Source organism: Neolamprologus brichardi, chromosome 14 (assembly GCF_056152115.1).
Source record: "Neolamprologus brichardi isolate AB-2024 chromosome 14, ASM5615211v1, whole genome shotgun sequence".
NCBI lineage: Eukaryota > Metazoa > Chordata > Actinopteri > Cichliformes > Cichlidae > Neolamprologus > Neolamprologus brichardi.
The window spans coordinates 11,851,453-11,872,158 of record NC_142117.1 but is presented as its reverse complement, the minus strand read 5'-3'; the positions used below and the strand labels follow the sequence as shown (position 1 = coordinate 11,872,158).

General features: G+C 39.9%; 1 protein-coding gene across 1 annotated transcript in view; it reads left to right on the top strand.

Moving 5' to 3' along the window:
- igsf11 (immunoglobulin superfamily member 11) overlaps nucleotides 1-18,786 on the top strand; it is a 118,674-nt gene extending 99,888 nt beyond the window's left edge. Inside the window, exons 4-8 of the mRNA XM_006803913.2 lie at nucleotides 6,505-6,712; nucleotides 7,140-7,295; nucleotides 9,816-9,938; nucleotides 11,081-11,228; nucleotides 14,846-18,786. Coding sequence (XP_006803976.1) covers nucleotides 6,505-6,712; nucleotides 7,140-7,295; nucleotides 9,816-9,938; nucleotides 11,081-11,228; nucleotides 14,846-15,398 — 1,188 coding nt within the window. The 3' untranslated portion in view covers nucleotides 15,399-18,786. The remainder of the gene's footprint in view (nucleotides 1-6,504; nucleotides 6,713-7,139; nucleotides 7,296-9,815; nucleotides 9,939-11,080; nucleotides 11,229-14,845) is intronic.
- Nucleotides 18,787-20,706: the final 1,920 nt, after the last annotated feature.

Genomic DNA, 20,706 nt, shown 5'->3' with positions numbered 1-20,706 from the left:
TTTTTTGATGAAAGACACCTATCACAAACATAAACCAATATAAGAACATGCATAAAAGTAATAAAGGTAACGTATTAAACCTACACCAAAACAAAACAACAACTGAGTGCATATGGTTTGTATGTGCTTTGAAGTATTTAACTGTACTAGCATATGCATGAGCATTATCTAGTGGCCATGTCAGCCAATTACACTCCTAGACTCTAAGGCTACCCTGAAGGTTATAGCATATAGTTTTTTGTTTGGGTTCTCACCACTGTATAATTAAAGAAACAGCTACGCTTAGCTAAGATAGCCAGCTGGTGGTTGTAGTTTCATATTTAACAGACACATGAGGTGCTATATATTGAAGTTCACAGAGATTTCAGATTCCCAAGCATGATAAATTAGACTTGAAAACTTGCTCAAATGCTTCACACATTGTGATAAAACTGTGAAAAACTGTGATTTCTAAAACAGACAACTAACAATATGTTCATGGAAGGGTCTGCAGAACAACACACACTCTTTCACTATGATAGAGACAGCTAGCTGAGGACATCTGGCTGGTATCTTGGGATGATGCCCACTTAGAAATTTGTAGGACACCTTAATGGAAACTTCCACCCTGATGCTTTCTTTTACACTTTATATAACATAGACTACACCGTGCAAAGTCTCCATGACTTCAGTTATACTGAGGAAAACCTCTATCAGTAATTGTGTACCTGAACCTACTATAATATGACATGAAGCCAGTATCGTCCGTGTTGCATCTCTCCTATAGCAACAAAATTGTGATGTAAAGGAGCAATAATGTGAGAGCTTCACTGAACAAGCATTTACAGCGCATCCAAAGTGAAGTTTGGAACCACCAGGACTCTTCCTAGAGGTGGCCGCCAATCTGACCAATCGGGATGGAAGGGACTTAACCAGGGAGATGACCAAGAACTCTATGGTCACTCTGAAAGAGATCCAGCATTGTTGTGTGGACAGAGGAGAACCATTTCTGTAGCACTCAACCAACCAGGCCTGTATGGTATGGTCCAGAATGACCAGACTGAAGCCACTCCTCAGTAAAAGGCACATGACAGCAGGCCCGTAGTTTCCCAAAAGTTAACTGAAGCACTCTTAGACCATGAGAAACAAAATTATCTGGTCTGATGAAAAAAGGTTAAACTCTTTGGCATGAATACCAAGTGTGAAGTTTGAAGGAAATCAAGCACCACTCATCATCTCGTCAGGTGGTGGCAGCATAATGCTGCGGGGTGTTTTTTCAGCAGCAGGAACTGGGAGACTAGTCAGGGTCGAGGGAAATGTGAGTGTAGCAATGTACAGAGACATCCTTGTTGATAACCTGGTTCTCGTACTGGGGCAGGGCTCATCTTTGGAAATTTACTCCATTTTGGAATAAAGCTCTAACATGACAAAATGTTGAACAAGTAAAGCGCTGTGAAGTTAAGTGTACTTTTTATTAGTGCTCAGAGAATTCAAGCTTGAATCTCTAACTGTGTAAACTTTTACCTAATTCCAGTTGTGGTCATTTTTTATTCTCATGACCAGACAAGCTAAACTCCAGATTCTAACATGTTGGTGCATAGCTCAGAGAAGTGTACCTGCATGTTTGCATATTCATGTGCTGTTTTCTGTGGATGTAATCCGTCTGACAAATTGTTGTGGAGATCAGAAGTCTTGGCCTCTGTCCTCTGGTCTTCTTGATAAAATGCTTTTATTGTGGCGGGACATCTTTTCAAATTGCATATTGTTTTCTTTGTTGTTGCAGTTGATGATCAAAGGTTTTAGAGAAAGGTGTATTTTCTCAGCACTAATGAAAACGTTTCTCATTTTCAGTATTTGTGTACCTTGGTCATCTCCCTGATTAAGTCCCTCTTTTTCTTAGTTCCTGGAAAAAGAAGCTTAAAAAATATATATAATGTTGATATAGTAAAATATGTGCCGCATCACTGAAATGAATATTCTGTGAAATTGAGATCATAAAGAATATGTGATGCAGAAATAATGCTGATCTTTAAATGAGTATATAGCCTGTGTGCCTGTAAAGTCAATTTAATTTGACCAGATTCGATTAAACGTAACGTCTTAGCATACATTGTACTCATATAGCAAAACCACATTGAACATTTACATGTGCTTCCATAGTATATTTGTACTATACTGTACTTTGTATTTATCAGCAGACAGGTATTTTACTTTATTTATTTATATATTTGATTACTTTTCCACTTGTCTACCTCAGGGGACATAAGTATGCAGAGTCAACTTAATTAGTTTTTTATTTTCTGGTTTTTATTATGTTATATTATATAATTTTTGTGTTTTACAAGTGTATTTCCAAAGGATAGTTTAATGGGAAAAATCCTTTTTAATAATACTGGGAGTTTTTTTTTAGTTTACTGTAGAATGTGGTTATCGTGATTATGGTGAGTTTTTAATACCGTACCAGGCTTAGGCCAATGACATGGGCACTTTATAAGCAACTCAATTTTATGGGAGTCGTACTTCGTGTGAGCGACTCCAGGCACAGTTTCTCCAGTGCTGTCTGAAGTTTGAAGTCTCAGTGAATCTAGTTTGACCTTCAGTATTTCATTGAGGTACAAGCCCCACTGTTACACACAAGACACAGCTCAGATTATCAGACAGGCCAGTGAGATTACAGGTTTAGTTCAAACATCACTGCCTGAGTTGTGCATTAGATCAGTTACAAGTGAGACGGTTCCTATAGGACCCCTCTCACACCTCCCATCACGTCATTCTCTTGGTCAGTTTTTGTGCCACAACAACTGACCAAGCATTTTAAACATTTGGCAATGTGTGAAAATGTGCTGACAAAAGAGTCAAATATATATATATATATATATATATGTACTAGAGTCAAAAAGGTAAATGAGGTAAATCCAGAAGTATATTAGTAAAATGGGGTTTGGTCCCATATTGTTCAGAACATATCTCAAAGGATAGAAAGAGATAACAGTTGCAGCTTATAGTCATAAGATTGAAGGGAGCTGTGAGGGTTTAGAGATTTATTCAGGCTTTATTGAAGCGATGGCAGTATCTGCCATGTCAGGGGCCAGGGGGTCCTTGCACGGTCAGTTAGAATTGGAATAGGAGTACGAAACTGGTACAGCAGTATCTGAAAGTTCACTATGAGCATTCGTTTGCTACTCACACTTACAGGGTATATCGCGCAGCAGGAGAACGACTGGGGATGTAGCACAATTTGTGCAGATGCTTGTACTGTATCTGTGTAGGATTTTAGGAGTCAAAGGATGAAACAGAGGTTTACCACTGGGCCAGCTGGGTGTCCAGCTAGTCCAGCTAGAGTTCTTAGGGCCGTCTGCCATCTGAGTGCCAGCCATGACCTCTTTTCTATCTGTTCATAGCCACAAAGCCAACCAGGTCACGCGAGGGAATGAGGTGATTTATACATACACGTAGATACGGATGGATCAACATAGCGGACAGAGGCAAAATAAAAACAAGTCTACAAAAAGGAGGGCGTTTGGCATGCACCATAAATGCACCACTGTTCTCATGCTTGTGATTTTTAACATCCTTTTAAACATACATTGGCTTGATTTATTTCTCCATAATCCATCGGGCATTTGTTTCTGTTCCTAAAATTAATACCTGCAGAGTAGAAGGAGATAGAGTTGCCAAAATGGGCTTGATCTGCAGCACAGGTTAGGACCTGCTTTAATCCTCCGCTCATTCATGCACACACTCAGAACGAGCACAGTCAAAACGGTGTGTGCGAGGCCGATTGATTGGATCGCTTTCCCCAGGCATGCAGATTATATTGTTGGGTCATCAGGAATATAGAGCCAGGTCAGATCATGTGTTAGAGAAAGGAAACAGAGAGGTATGCACAAATGAACCTATTACAAAAAAAAACACATAGAAGGAAAGAAAAGAATGGGCAGTTATTAAACGGAGGGACACTTATTGTGACATAACAGTCACAAACACTTCCATGCTCCACACACACACTTGCACACTCTGCTCACAACTGATACACTCCTTGTGACAAAATGTATCTACAGTGAAAGACACACACACGCAGAAGAGATGCAGTTGCAGGCTCTCATCACAGCTGAGGAGCTGCCTATTCATCTGCACATAAGAGGACAAAGCGAGCGTGCTGCACTCAGGAAATTGCTGCCACGCAATTTACAATCGTTAAGCAGCGGTGGAGGACGCGGTCACATACGCACTCCTGCACTTTCATCCGAACTATCATTCTCATGCATGCGCGCGCACACAGAGCCGCGCGCACACAGAGCCGCGCGCACACAGAGCCGCGCGCACACAGAGCCGCGCACACTCACGCGAGAACACACTGGTGCTGGTTGCCTCTCCGCCTGGGTCTTTGAACAGTTCAATGAGGCCTCTTTTCAGCAAAGTGAATAGCCCCTCTGATTCCCCACCACGCTTTGTGTGTAGGCGTATGCGCCGCGCCACCGTGTGAGTTGGTGCACGCGTGTCATGACTGCCAGACTTGTGTGCATGTACCGTGTGTTTGCGTGGGTCCTTCATCCTTTGTGTGGGCCCAGCTGAGGGGTGAGAGCTGTTTTGCATGTGGCTCGGCCTCACAAACGAGCTGTTCGGGCCAAATTTGAAGCTTCTGGGAAGCTTTTAAAAAACTTGGTCTTTCATTGGCTTTTAATTTCGATCCCGAGACAAGATCAGCTCAACCTCAACCAAGTGTGGAGTCTGTGATTGTTCTCAAAGGTCAGGGATGTAATGATAAAATGATAGCTTCTGCGTTAAGTTCTTGCTGGGTTTGACCTCTTTGTGCAGACGTCTGCCTGCATTGCTGCTGTCAGATTGGTCATATTGCAGTTTATATGTTTCTAATTTAAAATGTTTTCAATTATGCATACCATTTAGTGCATGCTTTTATGTGAAGAGCCTTACAGTAGCATGAAAGCATACTTTTAGTGTGTACTTCTCCCCCTAAATCTACCCACCGAGCTAGAAAGGACCACTTACAAATGAAAAGGGTTTTTTTTAGTTTGTCTGTTTGTTTGTTTGTTTCTTCCAGAGAAATAAGTCAGTTTGCTCCATTCTGTCCACTGTCTATTTTTAGCCTCTATGTAGAAATAGGTCTCCCTCTAGTGAGAGTGATGTGTAACACTAAAGGAAACGTCATCTACAGGTGAGGACAAAAATCATTCGTCCCCCTATGAAATCTAAAGTTATTGTTATTGTCAAAATGTTCCCAAGTGCTTGTTTAGGAATGCAATGGATTTTGAATCCAGCATTTTTAACTTTACTAGCATAAATTATTTCTATTTGTGCACAATAGGAAAAATAAAATTACCAGTCAATATTGAAATGCTCAGTTTGTAAAATGAAGTTAGAACTGAGTGTTATCTTTCAATTTAAACACAGTATAAAAACTTGCAACTGCAAGGGTTGGCGCTGTCAGTTGAGAAAGCATCATACCAAAAACAAAATAAATCAGTTTAGACTGAATGCTCACAAAGCAGGAGATGGATAGAAAAAGTTATCATAGCGTTTCAAGTGTCAAGAACTCGAGAAATTTAAGGAGAGCCATGCAGCACCGAACACAGAACAAGCCTGGCAGCGGTATGTGAATAACTTAACCAAGTTGGGAAAATGTAGTCTCAAAGAAGACAACAAGTATGCTAAGGACAACCTTTAGATTATGCATACTTGTTCAGATGAAATGAAACTAGAGCTCTTTGGCCAAAGAGATGCTGCTTGTGTTTGGAAAAAGAAGGGAGAGGCATCTGACTCAAAGAAGACCATCCCCACAGTGAAACACGGTGGTGAGAGTATCACGCTGTGGGGACGCTTCAGTGCGTCTGGAATGGGCAATCCCCTCAGGGTGGAAAGAACCATAAGGAAAGTGAAGGTTTTTGAAAGGAAACCTCAAGCATTCATCAGCAAAACGAGGTCTAGGTCGTCATTTTGTTTTCAAACATGAGAACATCCCAAAACATGTCAGTCCCAGTGAAGAGCTACCTCCTGAAAACCAAAGTGAACGTTACTGACTGATCTGCACAAAGCCCAGACTTGAATCCCTATGAAAATCTTTGGGATGAACTGTCAAACAAGGTCCATGCCAGAAGACCGTCAAATCTGGAGGAGCTTATGAGTCATTAAAGAAGAATGGGCAGGGATTGCTCAGGCGATGTGGGTTAAACTTGTGGAAATTGCAAGAAACAACTGCAGGTTGTGATCCAGAAAAAATGATATGCAAACATTAGCATAAGGAGGGCCAAATAGTTTTTTTTTTTTGGTTTGGTATTAAATACTTTTGGTTTCAGTGTGTAAAAAAAAAAAATAGGATGTTTGGAAAAACTGCGTTCCTTGTTCTGTTTAAGAGCACTTGGGAAATACTTTTGAAAAAACATTTTCAATGGGGGTAATAATTTAGTCCTCATCTGTATCTTTTAAATTACAGTAAAAGTGACACTGTGTGAAACAGTATTTTAAATATTGAGTTTAATTAAAATTTTTCTCTGGTCCCTTATCCAGGTGATAATTTACCAGGGCGGTCGGGTCTTCAGCCTCTCCAACCACCTCAACGGTCGTGTGGGCTTCGTTGCCACCATGCCAAGCACAAGTGCCTCCATCTTCATCAACAACACCCAGGTGTCCGACACTGGGACCTACCAGTGCCTGGTCAACAACCTCCCAGACAGAGGGGGGCGCAGCATTGGTGTCGTTGGACTCACAGTGTTGGGTAGTGTACACCAGCACATTTCTTTCATTATTCTTTCCACAACTCCAAAAATAAAAACGAGAAAAGGAAAGCGTTGCGCACTTCATAACCTGAGAGCACGTGGCGCTCACTTTTTTTTAAAATGCATGTCAAGTGCCAGCTAATAACAGTAGAGGACAAAAAAAAAAAGATTTTGTCTTATTTTCTTCTCTACCATCTGCAGATCTTTATTAAAGAAAGATAAACAGCACAATCATCACTGTGGCAAAGTGGAAACTGTTCAGTTTGTCAGGAGCCCTTTTAATAAGAAAACATCATATCTGACTGTTTGATTAATGAGATTCTGCACATTTTTTAAATTATGTAATTCTCTCCCCTATTTGGAAAGAAATTAGTTTTCTTTTGTAAAGTGGTTAACGCACCACCGCCCACTCTCTCCATCTGCCAGTGCCCCCCTCGGTGCCAGCGTGTCGAATCCAGGGAACGCTGGATGTAGGCAGTGACATCATGCTGATCTGCAAATCAGAGGAAGGTATTCCCACGCCGTCCTACTCCTGGGAGAAGCTGGACGCGCTGCCCAAGCTGCCGCACAACGCCATGCAAGGTATTACAAACAAGCTGGCCGTCGGAGTTCCCTTTTGCCCCACCTTCGCTGGTAAATCTCACACGCATAGCGTAGCTCAGACTCCAAATCACTGCCACCTGTCATGTGCCAGGCCTGAACTACTGCCCCCTTTCCTGACTATTCTCCTCCGCTGACCCTGCTGAGGGTGATGATGGATGGATGTAGTGACTCAAACCTGTGAATTTGTGAATGAGCTTGTGTGTGTGTGTCAGCAATGTGTTTCTGTAAGTGAGCAAAGTGATATTGCTTTGTGGTGTTCCTTCCTCATGCTGAATACCAACTCTGCCCACACGTGCCATTGTGAGATCTGCAGTTGTGTCATTGCTGCGACCGCAATACATACAATGACTTTCTTCTGCCATCCAGCGTTTAATATTTACAGAAACTGGAGTTGCATTTGGTTTTCAGCATCAGAGAGGACTGGTGTGGTGCACTCTCCTTTCTTTTCCAGCTGTGCCCACTGCACAGTGAAATAATATTCATCACTGGTATCTTTCTTTGTCTGTACACTACTGGTCAGTAGAAAGCCCACTGTGCAAAAGTCACATCAATTGCAGACAGCATATTATCCTAAAAGTGAAACAGTCTTCTGTTAACACGTATGAGTCCAATTATCTGAGCACTTGCAGAGGGAGAATAGGAAATGTGTACTCAGTAAATCATAATTGCAAATTAGGCTGCAAAGGTGGTTGAATAAATGTCAATTATCTTCTTTTGTGATATGCTAATTTGCAATTTTGGCAATCAGGCCTTTGAAATGATAACATCGAAAAGCGCTTCAAAGGATCGGACTCACCACAAAATGGAGTGGCGTTAGCGCAAATGAACAAACAAACAACAAAGACACAAAAACAACCTGACACAAAAACGTTTTTTTTTAAATAATCTAGATTTTGTTGTTGTTGTTTTTTCATTTTCTTTTTCAATATTTCAGTTAGACTGTAAAGTTTCGTCTGTGTGCACGAGTATTTTTAATGTGTATTGGTGCACACTGTTCATTTTAGTTCAGTTCAGTTTTATTTATATAGCACCAAATCACAACAGTTGCTCCAAGGTGTTTTATATTGTAAAGTAAAGAAGCTAAAATAATACAGAGAAAACCCCACAGTCACATGAGCCCCTATGAGCAAGCACTTTGTGACAGTGGGAAGGAAAAACTGCCTTTTAACAGAAGGAAACCTCCTTGTGCTGCAACCAGCTAGGGGAGGGGAAGCCAAAAGCCACACTGTGGAAGAGAGCCAACAATGAATAATACGTCATGCTTAAATGCAGAATGCATGCATGGGACGTCCCCAGCAGCCTAGGCCTAGGTCACCTGATCGAGCCCTAACTATATAGTAGAGAGGGTGTCTCTCTCCTGAATCCAAACTGGGAGCTGGTTCCACAGAAGAGGGGCCTGAAAGCTGAAGGCTCTGCTTCCCATTCTACTTTTAAATACTCAAGGAACCACAAGTAAGCCAGCAGTCTCTCTGATGCTCTAATGGGGTGATACAGTACTATGAGCTCTTTAAGATAAGATGGTGCCTGATCATTCAAGTTTGATTCTGAGTTTCACAGGGAAACAATGAAATAATACTCTCTCTCTTTCTAGTCCCTGTGAATCTTGTCCTGCAGCATTTTAGATCAGCTGAATACTTGGAAAACCTGATAACAATGAATTGCAGTAGTCAAGCCTAGAATTATTAAGTAGTTTTTAGTCCATGCATTTATGGAACAGACTAGCAGCCGTGAAATAAATCCACTTCATTAGTGAAAAAAACTACACTTGTTAGCTTGTTTTGCAACATGTAGCCCAAAATATGACTCACTACTGAGGTTATACTTATAGCTGCAGGTATTATTTACAGTATAAATAATTTAACAGCCTCTAAAATAAATTTTGCATTAATATATAAAATATTAAGTTTATACCTTTTGATGACCACATTTGACATGTCCGCTTACATAAAAAACAACAAACAAACATAACAAATGTATCTTTAAATATTCACGTTTGTTTTCTTCTGCTTGCATGTCATTCAAACTGTAAAGGGATCCTGGAATCCAGTGCCACTCCTAATCCTCTGTGTGTTTAGTTTGACGCAGACAGCTATGACATCTGTCGTGTCATTGCTAAGAGAACAGTTAAAGATCTGGCTGACTTCCTCTGCAGCGGAAATATAAGATAAGAACAAATAAATAAATGAATAAAAGCTTATGCAATTTAAATGACTCCAGTAGTGTACAGCTCAACCCTTTCATCATTTATGAAAAAGGAATCTTCAGTTTTATTGTTCTACTGAACAACATAGTTGCACAACTGGGATTAAGAAGACAATAGCACCCTCTGTTGGTAGTTAGTATGACTTGTTCAGCGGAAGTTTTTAAAAGTATAAATCAATATAAGTGTGTTTGAATTATTTAAATGTGCGAGTTACAACACAGGGTCCATATGGTTGTGTTTTAGAAACTTTAATTACTATGTGGCTCTCTGTATGTGCGTGCGTTTGTGTCCTTTAGACCAGATGCAGGGCACTGTCACACTGAGAAACATCAGCACCACCACCTCAGGACTCTACCAGTGCACATCCAGCAACGCTATCGGAAAGAGCACATGTCTGCTGAACCTGCAGGTTGTTGCACGTAAGTATACTCAAACATCACAGGCACGGGTAAGGTGACACGTGTCTGTTTGTTTAAGATGGAAAGGCTGCTACTGGCAGAGCAGAAGTCTTCTCGGTGACTGACAGCCGTCAAACACAGACATAAGCAAACAAACAAATGTGACAAAATCCAGCCAAACAAAGGGCAGTCAGAGCCGCTTGCACACGGCAGCACTTGACATCTGACACCAGGAAAAAAACAGAGGTGATAAAAGTGACAGGGTCGGGCAGTTTTGATAGCTTGACAGAAAGAGCTGTAACATGTTGTTTTCTTTTGGTCATCTGACAGCGTGTGACAGGCCGGGGCTCTGTATCAGAGTGCTGAGTCTGCCAGACATGCCAGACTTGTGATTTGCTGACACGATACAGACGTAAAGGCTCGTGAATGAGATTTTATTTTATTTTTTTATTAAAAACAATTTGAATCCATTAATTATGACAAAGAGATTGCTTTTTACAAAGCCATATATTAAATAAAAGGCATGATGTATATGTTTAACATGGATTGTCCCAAACTCTTTTTGACAAAGTTAGTCAGACGTTGGACTTGAAAGTATTTTGTTTATTTATTTATTTTGGCAAGTACATCTGTTGTGTAAAGTTGTGTCAGCTGGGCGCTGAAAAGTGTTATTTGGCACAGAAAAGGTCAGTTTAGTACATCTGGGGCTCTTTCATTAAAGCAAGACAAAGTTTTCAATATTCAAAAATGTTGTTTTTTGTTTTTTTTTAGATTTTATTTATTTATTTATTTTTTGGACAATTTGGAAGCTGCCAGCCTCGGTGGGCAATTGCCTGATGTCGGGGGATAATCAGCTGTTCTAGTTTCTTATGTGGCTTTCAGCCTATAAAAGCTCCACTGTGTGCTCAGTCTGTTATTATCAAGTGTGGACCGCACCTTATTCTGTGTCTTATTGTAGTGACACCTTATATTATTCTGAAATACCTGACATACAGATCTAGTGATATATTTTAGGAGCTATATTAAACAAATACATTTTTTCTTCTCTGTGTGTAATGAAATGAAATCTGTTTACTAGATAATTTTTGTAGTGTAGTTTTGGCCAACTCATCCAGCTCTCTGGTCATTTTCAAATGTCATCCTCTTGTCTGTCTGTCCTGCAGCCCAGCCTCAGAGTGTAGGTCTAATAGCAGGAACCATTGCCACAGGAGTCCTGGCAGTCATCATCTGTTCCCTGTTAGTGGTGGTCACACTCTTCTATTGGAAGAACAAGAACAAATATGACGAGGAGGAGATCCCCAATGAGATCAGGTTTGGCTTTGATTGCTGTTTTTCCATTGTTCTTTTTTTCTTTTTCATTACTATGTGGCTGGTGTGAAAGTGCATCTGCAAGCTTGTACGCTCACCACGTTTACTCAGTATGTCTGTAACGCAGCGGCACTGGCATGCTGAACTTTTATGGAGAGCACATTTTCAGTTTTTGCTGACTGTGTCAAAAAGGTGATAATTCTGCTTTATTATTGAGGCCACGCTGCGCTGAGTGCTTGTACTAGACAACGTACATTTGAAGTGTTCCTAATGATTTGCCCCCTAAATGCACTGTGTGCTTATGGAATGAACAAAATATTTGGAAGATTTTTCAATGAAATGCAGTTCAGTAGACCGCCATCACAACACACAATGGAATCAGTCAACAAAAGCAAGGCTTTACGGCAGACTGTTGGATGGTAGTAGATTGCACTATGCTTGATCAAGTGGCTAATGGGTGTAGTTTATGTATTTATTCAGACTGAATACATTTATATTTAAAGATAAGCTTTTATTTGTCCAGTGACTGATGTGTAGGAGCCATAAAGAATGCGTTTACCTTATAAGGTGTTAAGGCTATTAGGATGCAGGGGCGTTTCCAGGATTTTTTTTAATGAAGGGGCACAGAGGGAACCAAGAGCCAAGGGGGTGGGGAATCAGAAAAATATAAAAATAAAAATATATTATATAGAACTTTTCATAATCGTATATGTTATATTATTTAAACATTATTTGTTGCTATATGTAATTTTACTGCCAAATAAGCAACTAAAGATTTCAAATAAATTGTGTTGGGATGTCTGGTTCCAAAAATAAAGTGGAGTAAAAGTAGAAAGTAGCATAACATAGTAATACTACTTATAAATAAAGTACCAGTAGTATCCAGTATCCATACTGTCTGTTACTATCAGGTGAAAAGCTATTTAACAGTCCAGCTTTTACCCATTTTGTGCAGTTTTTGTATTTTGTCATCAAAGCGTTTTTGTTTGTTTCTCAGAATTAAGCAGCTCTTTAGTCCGTCTCTCCACGACGTTGCTTATACTTAATATAGAGTTTCTGTTGAAGTAAAGCAGGGTTTGTTTACTGAGCTAATCACATACTTAGTGTTTCAGAAGGTTGCAGGGTGACATTTATGGCCTGTCTGATGGATTTTAAAAATCAAAAACATGCAGCGTTGGCTTTGTGCTTCCTGTTGTAGAATATTAAGCGTGTCAGCACTGAAAGCTCTGAAAACTACACCAGTAATGGGCTTAAATGTTCTTCCTAATTACAGGCTAGTTTGTCTTTTAAAACCTCTGTCAGTTGTTTACCTTAGCTGCAAATTTGCCACTAAATTACTCCAGGACTCATTTGGAGGATAAATTAGTTTACTTTTAGATATCTGTAGCTTTGAGTAACTGAGAGAGCAATAAAACTGTCAGTCCACCCTTACACTTCTGCTTTTCCTCAACAGAAAATCACAAAGAATACACTTCATCTCATATGCCTCAGGAGCTCAACTCCATTTCCTCATGAAAATAGAAAAACAGAAAGGCAGGAAGTTTTTGTCGACTTCATTTGAAATACTTTTGAATACATACAGTGGGGCAAAAAAGTATTTAGTCAGCCACCGATTGTGCAAGTTCCCCCACTTAAAATGATGACAGAGGTCAGTAATTTGCACCAGAGGTACACTTCAACTGTGAGAGACAGAATGTGAAAAAAAAATCCATGAATTCACATGGTAGGATTTGTAAAGAATTTATTCGTAAATCAGGGTGGAAAATAAGTATTTGGTCACCTCAAACAAGGAAAATCCCTGGCTCTCACAGACCTGTAACGTCTTCTGTAAGAAGCTTTTCTGTCCCCCACTCGTTACCTGTATGAATGGCACCTGTTTGACCTCATCATCTGTATAAAAGACACCTGTCCACAGCCTCAACCAGTCAGACTCCAAACTCCGCCATGGCCAAGACCAAAGAGCTTTCGAAGGACACCAGGAAAAGAATTGTAGACCTGCACCAGACTGGGAAGAGTGAATCTACAATAGGCAAGCAGCTTGGTGTGAAAAAATCAACTGTGGGAGCAATCATCAGAAAATAGAAGACATACAAGACCACTGATAATCTCCCTCGATCTGGGGCTCCACGCAAGATCTCATCCCTTGGGGTCAAAATGATCATGAGAACGGTGAGCAAAGATCCCAGAACCACACGGGGGGACCTGGTGAATGACCTGCAGAGAGCTGGGACCAAAGTAACAAAGGTCACCATCAGTAACACACTACAACGGCAGGGAATCAAATCCCGCAGTGCCAGACGTGTTCCGCTGCTGAAGCCAGTGCATGTCCAGGCCCGTCTGAAGTTTGCCAGAGAGCACATGGATGATACAGCAGAGGATTGGGAGAATGTCATGTGGTCAGATGAAACCAAAGTAGAACTTTTTGGTATAAACTCAACTCGTCGTGTTTGGAGGAAGAAGAATACTGAGTTGCATCCCAAGAACACCATACCTACTGTGAAGCATGGGGGTGGAAACATCATGCTATGGGGCTGTTTTTCTGCCAAGGGGACAGGACGACTGATCCGTGTTAAGGACAGAATGAATGGGGCCAAGTATCGTGAGATTTTGAGCCAAAACCTCCTTCCATCAGTGAGAACTTTGAAGATGAAACGAGGCTGGGTCTTCCAACATGACAATGATCCAAAACACACCGCCCGGGCAACAAAGGAGTGGCTCCGTAAGAAGCATTTGAAAGTCCTGGAGTGGCCTAGCCAGTCTCCAGACCTCAACCCCATAGAAAATCTGTGGCGGGAGTTGAAAGTCCGTGTTGCTCGGCGACAGCCCTAAAACATCACTGCTCTTGAGAAGATCTGCATGGAGGAATGGGCCAAAATACCAGCTACTGTGTGTGCAAACCTGGTAAAGACCTATAGTAAACGTTTGACCTCTGTTATTGCCAACAAAGGTTATGTTACAAAGTATTGAGTTGTATTTTTGTTATTGACCAAATACTTATTTTCCACCCTGATTTACGAATAAATTCTTTACAAATCCTACCATGTGAATTCATGGATTTTTTTTTCACATTCTGTCTCTCACAGTTGAAGTGTACCTCTGGTGCAAATTACTGACCTCTGTCATCATTTTAAGTGGGGGAACTTGCACAATCGGTGGCTGACTAAATACTTTTTTGCCCCACTGTATAAAATTATTTTATCATAGTTTTGACATTGTTGCTTTACTCGCACACGGCTTCGCAATGATTATCACATTATATTTGATAGGCTCCACGAAGATCAGAGTGCACACATGAATACATAAGCACCTTGTAGATTCTCAGTAGAACTTTTGCTGCACTGTGAAGCTGAATTAATCTTTTATGGAAATTTGTGCTAAATATATGAAGCTGAACTAACTGGCTTTCACTTCTTGTATTACTTACGTCTTTACAAAGAGCAGTATTTGTGATTTTTTGCTTTGCTATAAATGCACAAGATTAACAAAATAAATATCATAAAATTTTGTTTAATGAAAAACAGTTTCCTAATGTTTTTCCCTGTGCAAACCATAAACGTTGGTACAGGCAGTTATTGTAATCTGCATGTCTAACTGTGCTCTTTCAAATGTCTCCTCAACAGAGAGGATGACCTTCCTCCTAAGAGGTCATCATCAGTAAAGGCTTTCCATGCCGACGCGTCCTCCTCAGAGAATGACACGCTCACGTCTACCAACACGTACAACAGTCGTTACTGGCACAACCCCAAACCCAACTATGACACCAACTCCTACACGCGCTACAACGGAGACGCTCGCCAGACCTACTCTGCCGCTGCTCACGGCACGCACGGACACGGCCCAGGCCAGAACGCAGCACAAGGCCACGGCGCAGCGGTGACAGCTCCAGGCTCAACCCCGCTCTCCCGCCACCCCCCGCCCACGACAGCAACGACGTCGTTTGCCAACGGCAGCCACACCCTCCCGCCGCCAAAGACTCTGGTGGTCACCACAAACTCTGCCCCCTCCCCTCCCAACATGGTGCGCAGCAACGGCACCGTGAGCCTCAAACCGGTGGTGACGTCCGCACACGGGCAACACACACACTCCTACGCCGTGAGCCAGGCCACTCTGGAGCGGATGGGGGCGGTGCCAGTCATGGTGCCTGCCCAGAGCAGAGCGGGCTCACTTGTTTGAAATTGAGTTTGAGGAACTGTTAGCTTTCAAAACGAGACTGAATGAGCGTTCGGTTGCAATGTTTGAAATCCACCGATGAGAAGCAGACTAAATATGGGCTGAAGCAGCCCGCTGCCCTTTACAGCTGTGTCTTTCTGTATGTCTCGACCTTTTTATCTCCAAACAAACTGGGATTTTACAGTGCAGAGTTCATTTGATGCCAATTCCTTGATGGACCGGTTTTTTTTTTTTTTTTTTTTTTGTTTGTTTTTTCTAGAGAAGCACTACGTGGTATCTGATCATCCCCTTAACTGGATGGATTTCATTGGTGGGTTCAGTGGGAACTATTTTTAAAACCATGTGGATGATTTCCCAAAGCTGGCGTGAAACATCCTACAGAACCTGGATTTCCAGGTGTTTTTCAGGGCTGGATCATTGTGATGATTGATTTTTTTTGTTTGTTTGTTTGTTTTTTTAAACCAACGTACATCACATTGTGTCCATACTGCATGGTCAGACAAAAGCAAGCTTGGATTCTTAAATAAATGCATGTGATCCCTGATTCAGAACATAACAAGTTTGCTTTTTTTTTTTCCATTTGTTTGTTCGTTTTTCATTTCTGTTGTAATTTTGGTTGAGGGAAATGATAGAGATGATAAGGAATTTTACATGAAAACGTGAATGTTTAAAGTCTGTTGGCAGTACCCCAAAGATGAAGGTGTGAATGAAATGATGGGGTTTCAAATGGCCTTAGAAGCTCGTAAAGGCGACTGGGTGTTACTGGGTGCAATACAAGGCATAACATACATTAAGTCACTGAATGAAAACCTTTAAATTAAGTTTTTGCACTTTTCAGAACAATTTTATATAACCCTCTCTGATTTTTGAATAATAGTCTTACTAACAATATGCTTTTCCCATAACATCTAAAGTTTATCACACACACAGAACAGTGGTAATATTTGAAGAGGGCACCAGAGAAGAAATTGGTGCCACTTTCCCAAGAGAAAGCTACTGTCCACCAGATGGAGATGGATCTTAGCGTTTGCTGTCCTTATACTTGCTGTTGTCCTAGCCTGGTTCATGACACATCACTGCTGCTTTGACATGAAATAAGCTGACCGCTTATTTCATAAATGATTTTTTAAAAACACAGAGATAAATATATATTTAAAGCTGATTTTTTTTTCTCCGTCTAAATATTTTTTTTTAATGTACATATTGCAAAAGTAGGCTAGATTGTAAATCAAAGAAAATACACATCTAACACATATTTTACAACTCACATGTCTTAATTTGAAAACAGGTTTTTTTCTGCTACATTGGTAACAAGCTAGGTTTCATAGACTGTGCTGGTTTCAGTGAAGGGTTTCGTTAGGATGGCTATGTGTTTCATTACAGCTTATGATATGTGTGTTGTATAAGGTACTGTATTTCTGATCCACCATCTTTGTATTCCAACCAAATTTCAACAAGTCCCACCTTTCCAAATTTAGCCATATTCATTTCATTTTGTGCCTGAAGGCACCATTTCTTATCAATCCTTCTAGCAACGATGCAATATTGGACACAGCCGCTTTTCAAGGTAAATGCAGTATTGGAAAATGTGTGTGTGTGTGTGTTTGATGGAAAAGTTAAAATGTGCTGTTTAGCATTTTGAAGTCTTACTAGACAAAACTCTTAGCGAGCAAGTGTTCTGTAACAAATGCAATTGTGTCACTTGTGTCACAAAAAATTGTTTTATATAGATGACTTTACTCATTTAATCAGGGGTTGATGTTTATTTACTTTAACTCTTCGTACAATTTGCCTACGTACTCTTTTTGGAAATAACAGGATTTCTGCACTGATTACTAAAAAATTTGACCTGATTTTTTTCTTATTCATTAGATACACACTATCTGACTAAACCGATGACAAGTAAATAGATGTGCTCTTCAAGTCTTTGATAGAAGTAAGAAAAAAAGTTGTCTGTAGCTGGAAAAACCTCCATCCAACCATGACACTATCTCCAACGTGCTTTCCAGCTGGGATGAGGTTTTGTTGTTTTTGTGCAGTGCCTTTTTCCTTCCAAACATACTTTGTCTGTTTTTGACAAAAGTTCAAATTTTCTAATCAGTCCATGTACGGGCTCAGAAGTTTTTAAAAACTTTCAGTAGATGTTTTAAAAAATTTAAAATCAAGCATTCTTCTTCTTTTTCTTCTTCTTCTTCTTCTCCTTGTATTTTTGATTGGCTGTCATGTTCTTCCATCAAAATCATTATAGTGAGAACTGAAGGTGTCTCACTGTTAACCTTTTTTTTTCTCCTACTCTTTCGTTTCACCTCTTTCCAAAACCAAATTGTATTTATCCATAGCTATGACTTGGAAGTACGCTCGTACCACATTTGATGAGTAATCAGTTCAGAAATACTTGCACTTTTCAAAAGGTAACTTAAAGTCAATATTTGAACATTTTTAAATGAAATACTGATTTTCAGTACTCACTTTCAGACGAATCCCACCAAATATTTTGATAATGGGAGCAATAAATATCAAGTTATACAGGCCTAATATGTTATGATGTTAATGTCCTGACAGTTACGTGTGCTTCACCATAACCCAGAATTGCTTTTCTGACATTATAACGGCTGGTACTTTGGATCTCCATATTCTTCATTTATTCAGTATTCAGTTTACATTAATCAGTTACTCCAGTATCATAAACTGACTTGCTCATGTATGGTCTGACTACATGGACCCATTTCTTTCTTTGTTTTCCTTTGATGCTGTCTACAGTGCTGGAGAGCTACGGCACTTGAACACACTGATTTTAAATAGAGAAAGGCTAAACGAGGGCAGATGGTCAAAGATCAGTGATCACATCCCCTCCTTTTTGTCTGTCAGTGTTTTCATAATAAAGTCTTTGTGAATATTTCACTCACAATCTCTTCCAGTGTCCCTGCCCTGAACACCTTCTGAAAGCATTACTGAACTCTTGTTCTAAGGCCTTTAGCTTTATTCCTAAAGAGAATGGAAAGTTCCAAAAGTAAAACTAAATGGAGTTTATTTTACTTTTGCTCTGCCCTCTGTTTTCAAGAGATAAGGCGGAAAGAGAGCACAAGCAGTAGAAATCTACTGAGGTTTTAACCCATATTTAACAAACATCTCATCTTCTGCTGTTGGCTGGCAAGAACGATAAATAGACTGCATTTATATGGCGCTTTTCTGGTCTTAGTGACCATTCAAAGTGCTTAGTGTCAACAAGGTGGTAAATGGGTTGTGTATATAGATAAATGTGATATATTGCCAATAGTGAAACCAATCTGTAAATATGTAAAGAAAAAGAAACACATCTCATTCTGACTGTTGGGTTGAAATGAAATAGGAAAAATAACACTGGAGCTTGTAGTGAATAAATATTGTTAATACATCCTAGTTGGCATCCTGCTCATTTTGTGTATGTGTGCTTGTGACATGATGCAAACTCCCTAACTGTATTTCAGTGAATACATGCACTGAAATACACTGATACACTTTCAATTTCTTAGTAAGCAGTAATGACGAAGAAATTAGAAATGCCAGTGTCCAGATGTAGCTTAAAGATGTACACAAGATATCGTTTGGTGGTGCTGGCTGTAAAGACATCCATAAAAAGGGAGAGGTATAGAATAACAATATAACAAATAACCATGTGTTAGTTTCTTCACACCCTCCTTGTTTCTATTTGAAATGACTTCACACTATTACACAATTTCACTTCAGACTTGAGCCAACCTTTATTTCTTTAGATTTTGCTAGAAAAAAAGGAAATAGGTTCAGGGATTTATTAAAAGGTCTAAACATACATGGATATATAATATATAAGGCAAAAACAGAGTTTCTAGACTTCTAATGAGCTTGAAAGTCAGTATTTGGTATGAGCGCCTTTATTCTTTAACACAGCCTGAATCATTGGCAAGCTTTCTTGTAATGTCTTTAAGTTGCCTTCAGGAATACTTCTCCAGGCTACTTGAAGGACAAAGTTCTCTCAAAGCTCTTTTTTTGATGCTGGCTTCTTTTTGTAACACATTTTGTAAAATGATACCACACTCCTTCAATAATGTTAAAGTCTGTGGATCCACAGACTGTTAGTGCTCCACTGTGCGTTTTTCTTTTCAAGTATGCTTTTACTGCATAGGCCTTATCTTTAGGTTCAACAGCTGACTGAAGTGTAGCCCCAAACCATGACAGAACCCACTGTGTTTCACAGATGGCTGTAGATGCTCAGTGTCTCTCCTGATCTCCTCCGTACATATCGATGATCATTTGAACCAAAACTCTCACATTGGCATTCGTCACTCCTTAAGACTCCTTGCCACTGATTTTCAATCCATTTCTTGCGTAATCTGGCACACCTCAGTCACGCTTCCACTTCTGAGGAGACTTCAGTGAACAGTAGCTGCGACAACTGGAGGGCCAGATGTATCGCTGAGGTTCTGCGTCAGGTCTTTGCTGGATTTTTGTTCCTATTTCTAGGACATGACTTTCAGATACACTGCTTTTTTTTTTTTAGGCCCGTCGCTTCTTTTGTCCTCCACTTATGTAGTTTCCTTAATTAAGTAAGTAACAAGATATGATAAATTTCAATTACAGAAATTGCGGGTCTAACAAAGTGCTTTAAGAGACTGTAAACCAAGTGACAGAACCAATAATTGAATGAACAAATGTTCATCTATCCATCTATTTTTTCCCGCTTACATGGGCCATGCTTGCAGGGGTAGCAGCCTAAGCAAGCCTAAGTCGGCTTATAAAGAAATATGGAACAAATGAACAGGTGCATGTTAGTGAATGAATTCTTTTGCAGCCCTCTGTCCAAAAATTATACCACCATAATCCACCATAAAATACGGGAAATTTTCTACCACTAAGTCATTACATTTTCAGTTTGTTTCTATCTAGTTTATTTAGTATGTGTGTTATTGTTATGTGAGTCCTCCCTTGGTGATTCCATTATGTAAATAATTTATACATGGCATTGATGATTTGAATCTGTTAAATAGTTTGTATATGACAAAAACAACAACAACAACAACAATAATAATAATAATAATAATAATAATAATACTAATAATAATAATAATTTGAACATCCTCCCCTGTAGTTTTGGTGAAGGTGAAGACCTTTATTGAACCACTAGGGGGCACTGTTTATTCATGCAGCCTCTTCATTTATGTTCGTTCAAAAGAGTTCAAGGCAGTAAATTCCAAACCATTCATTATGAAAGGCAAAAGTATCCATCGGTAATGGAGTGAGTGTTAATGGACTCATTTAAATGCAGTTGAATAGCAGACTCCACTTGCAGTGGGCT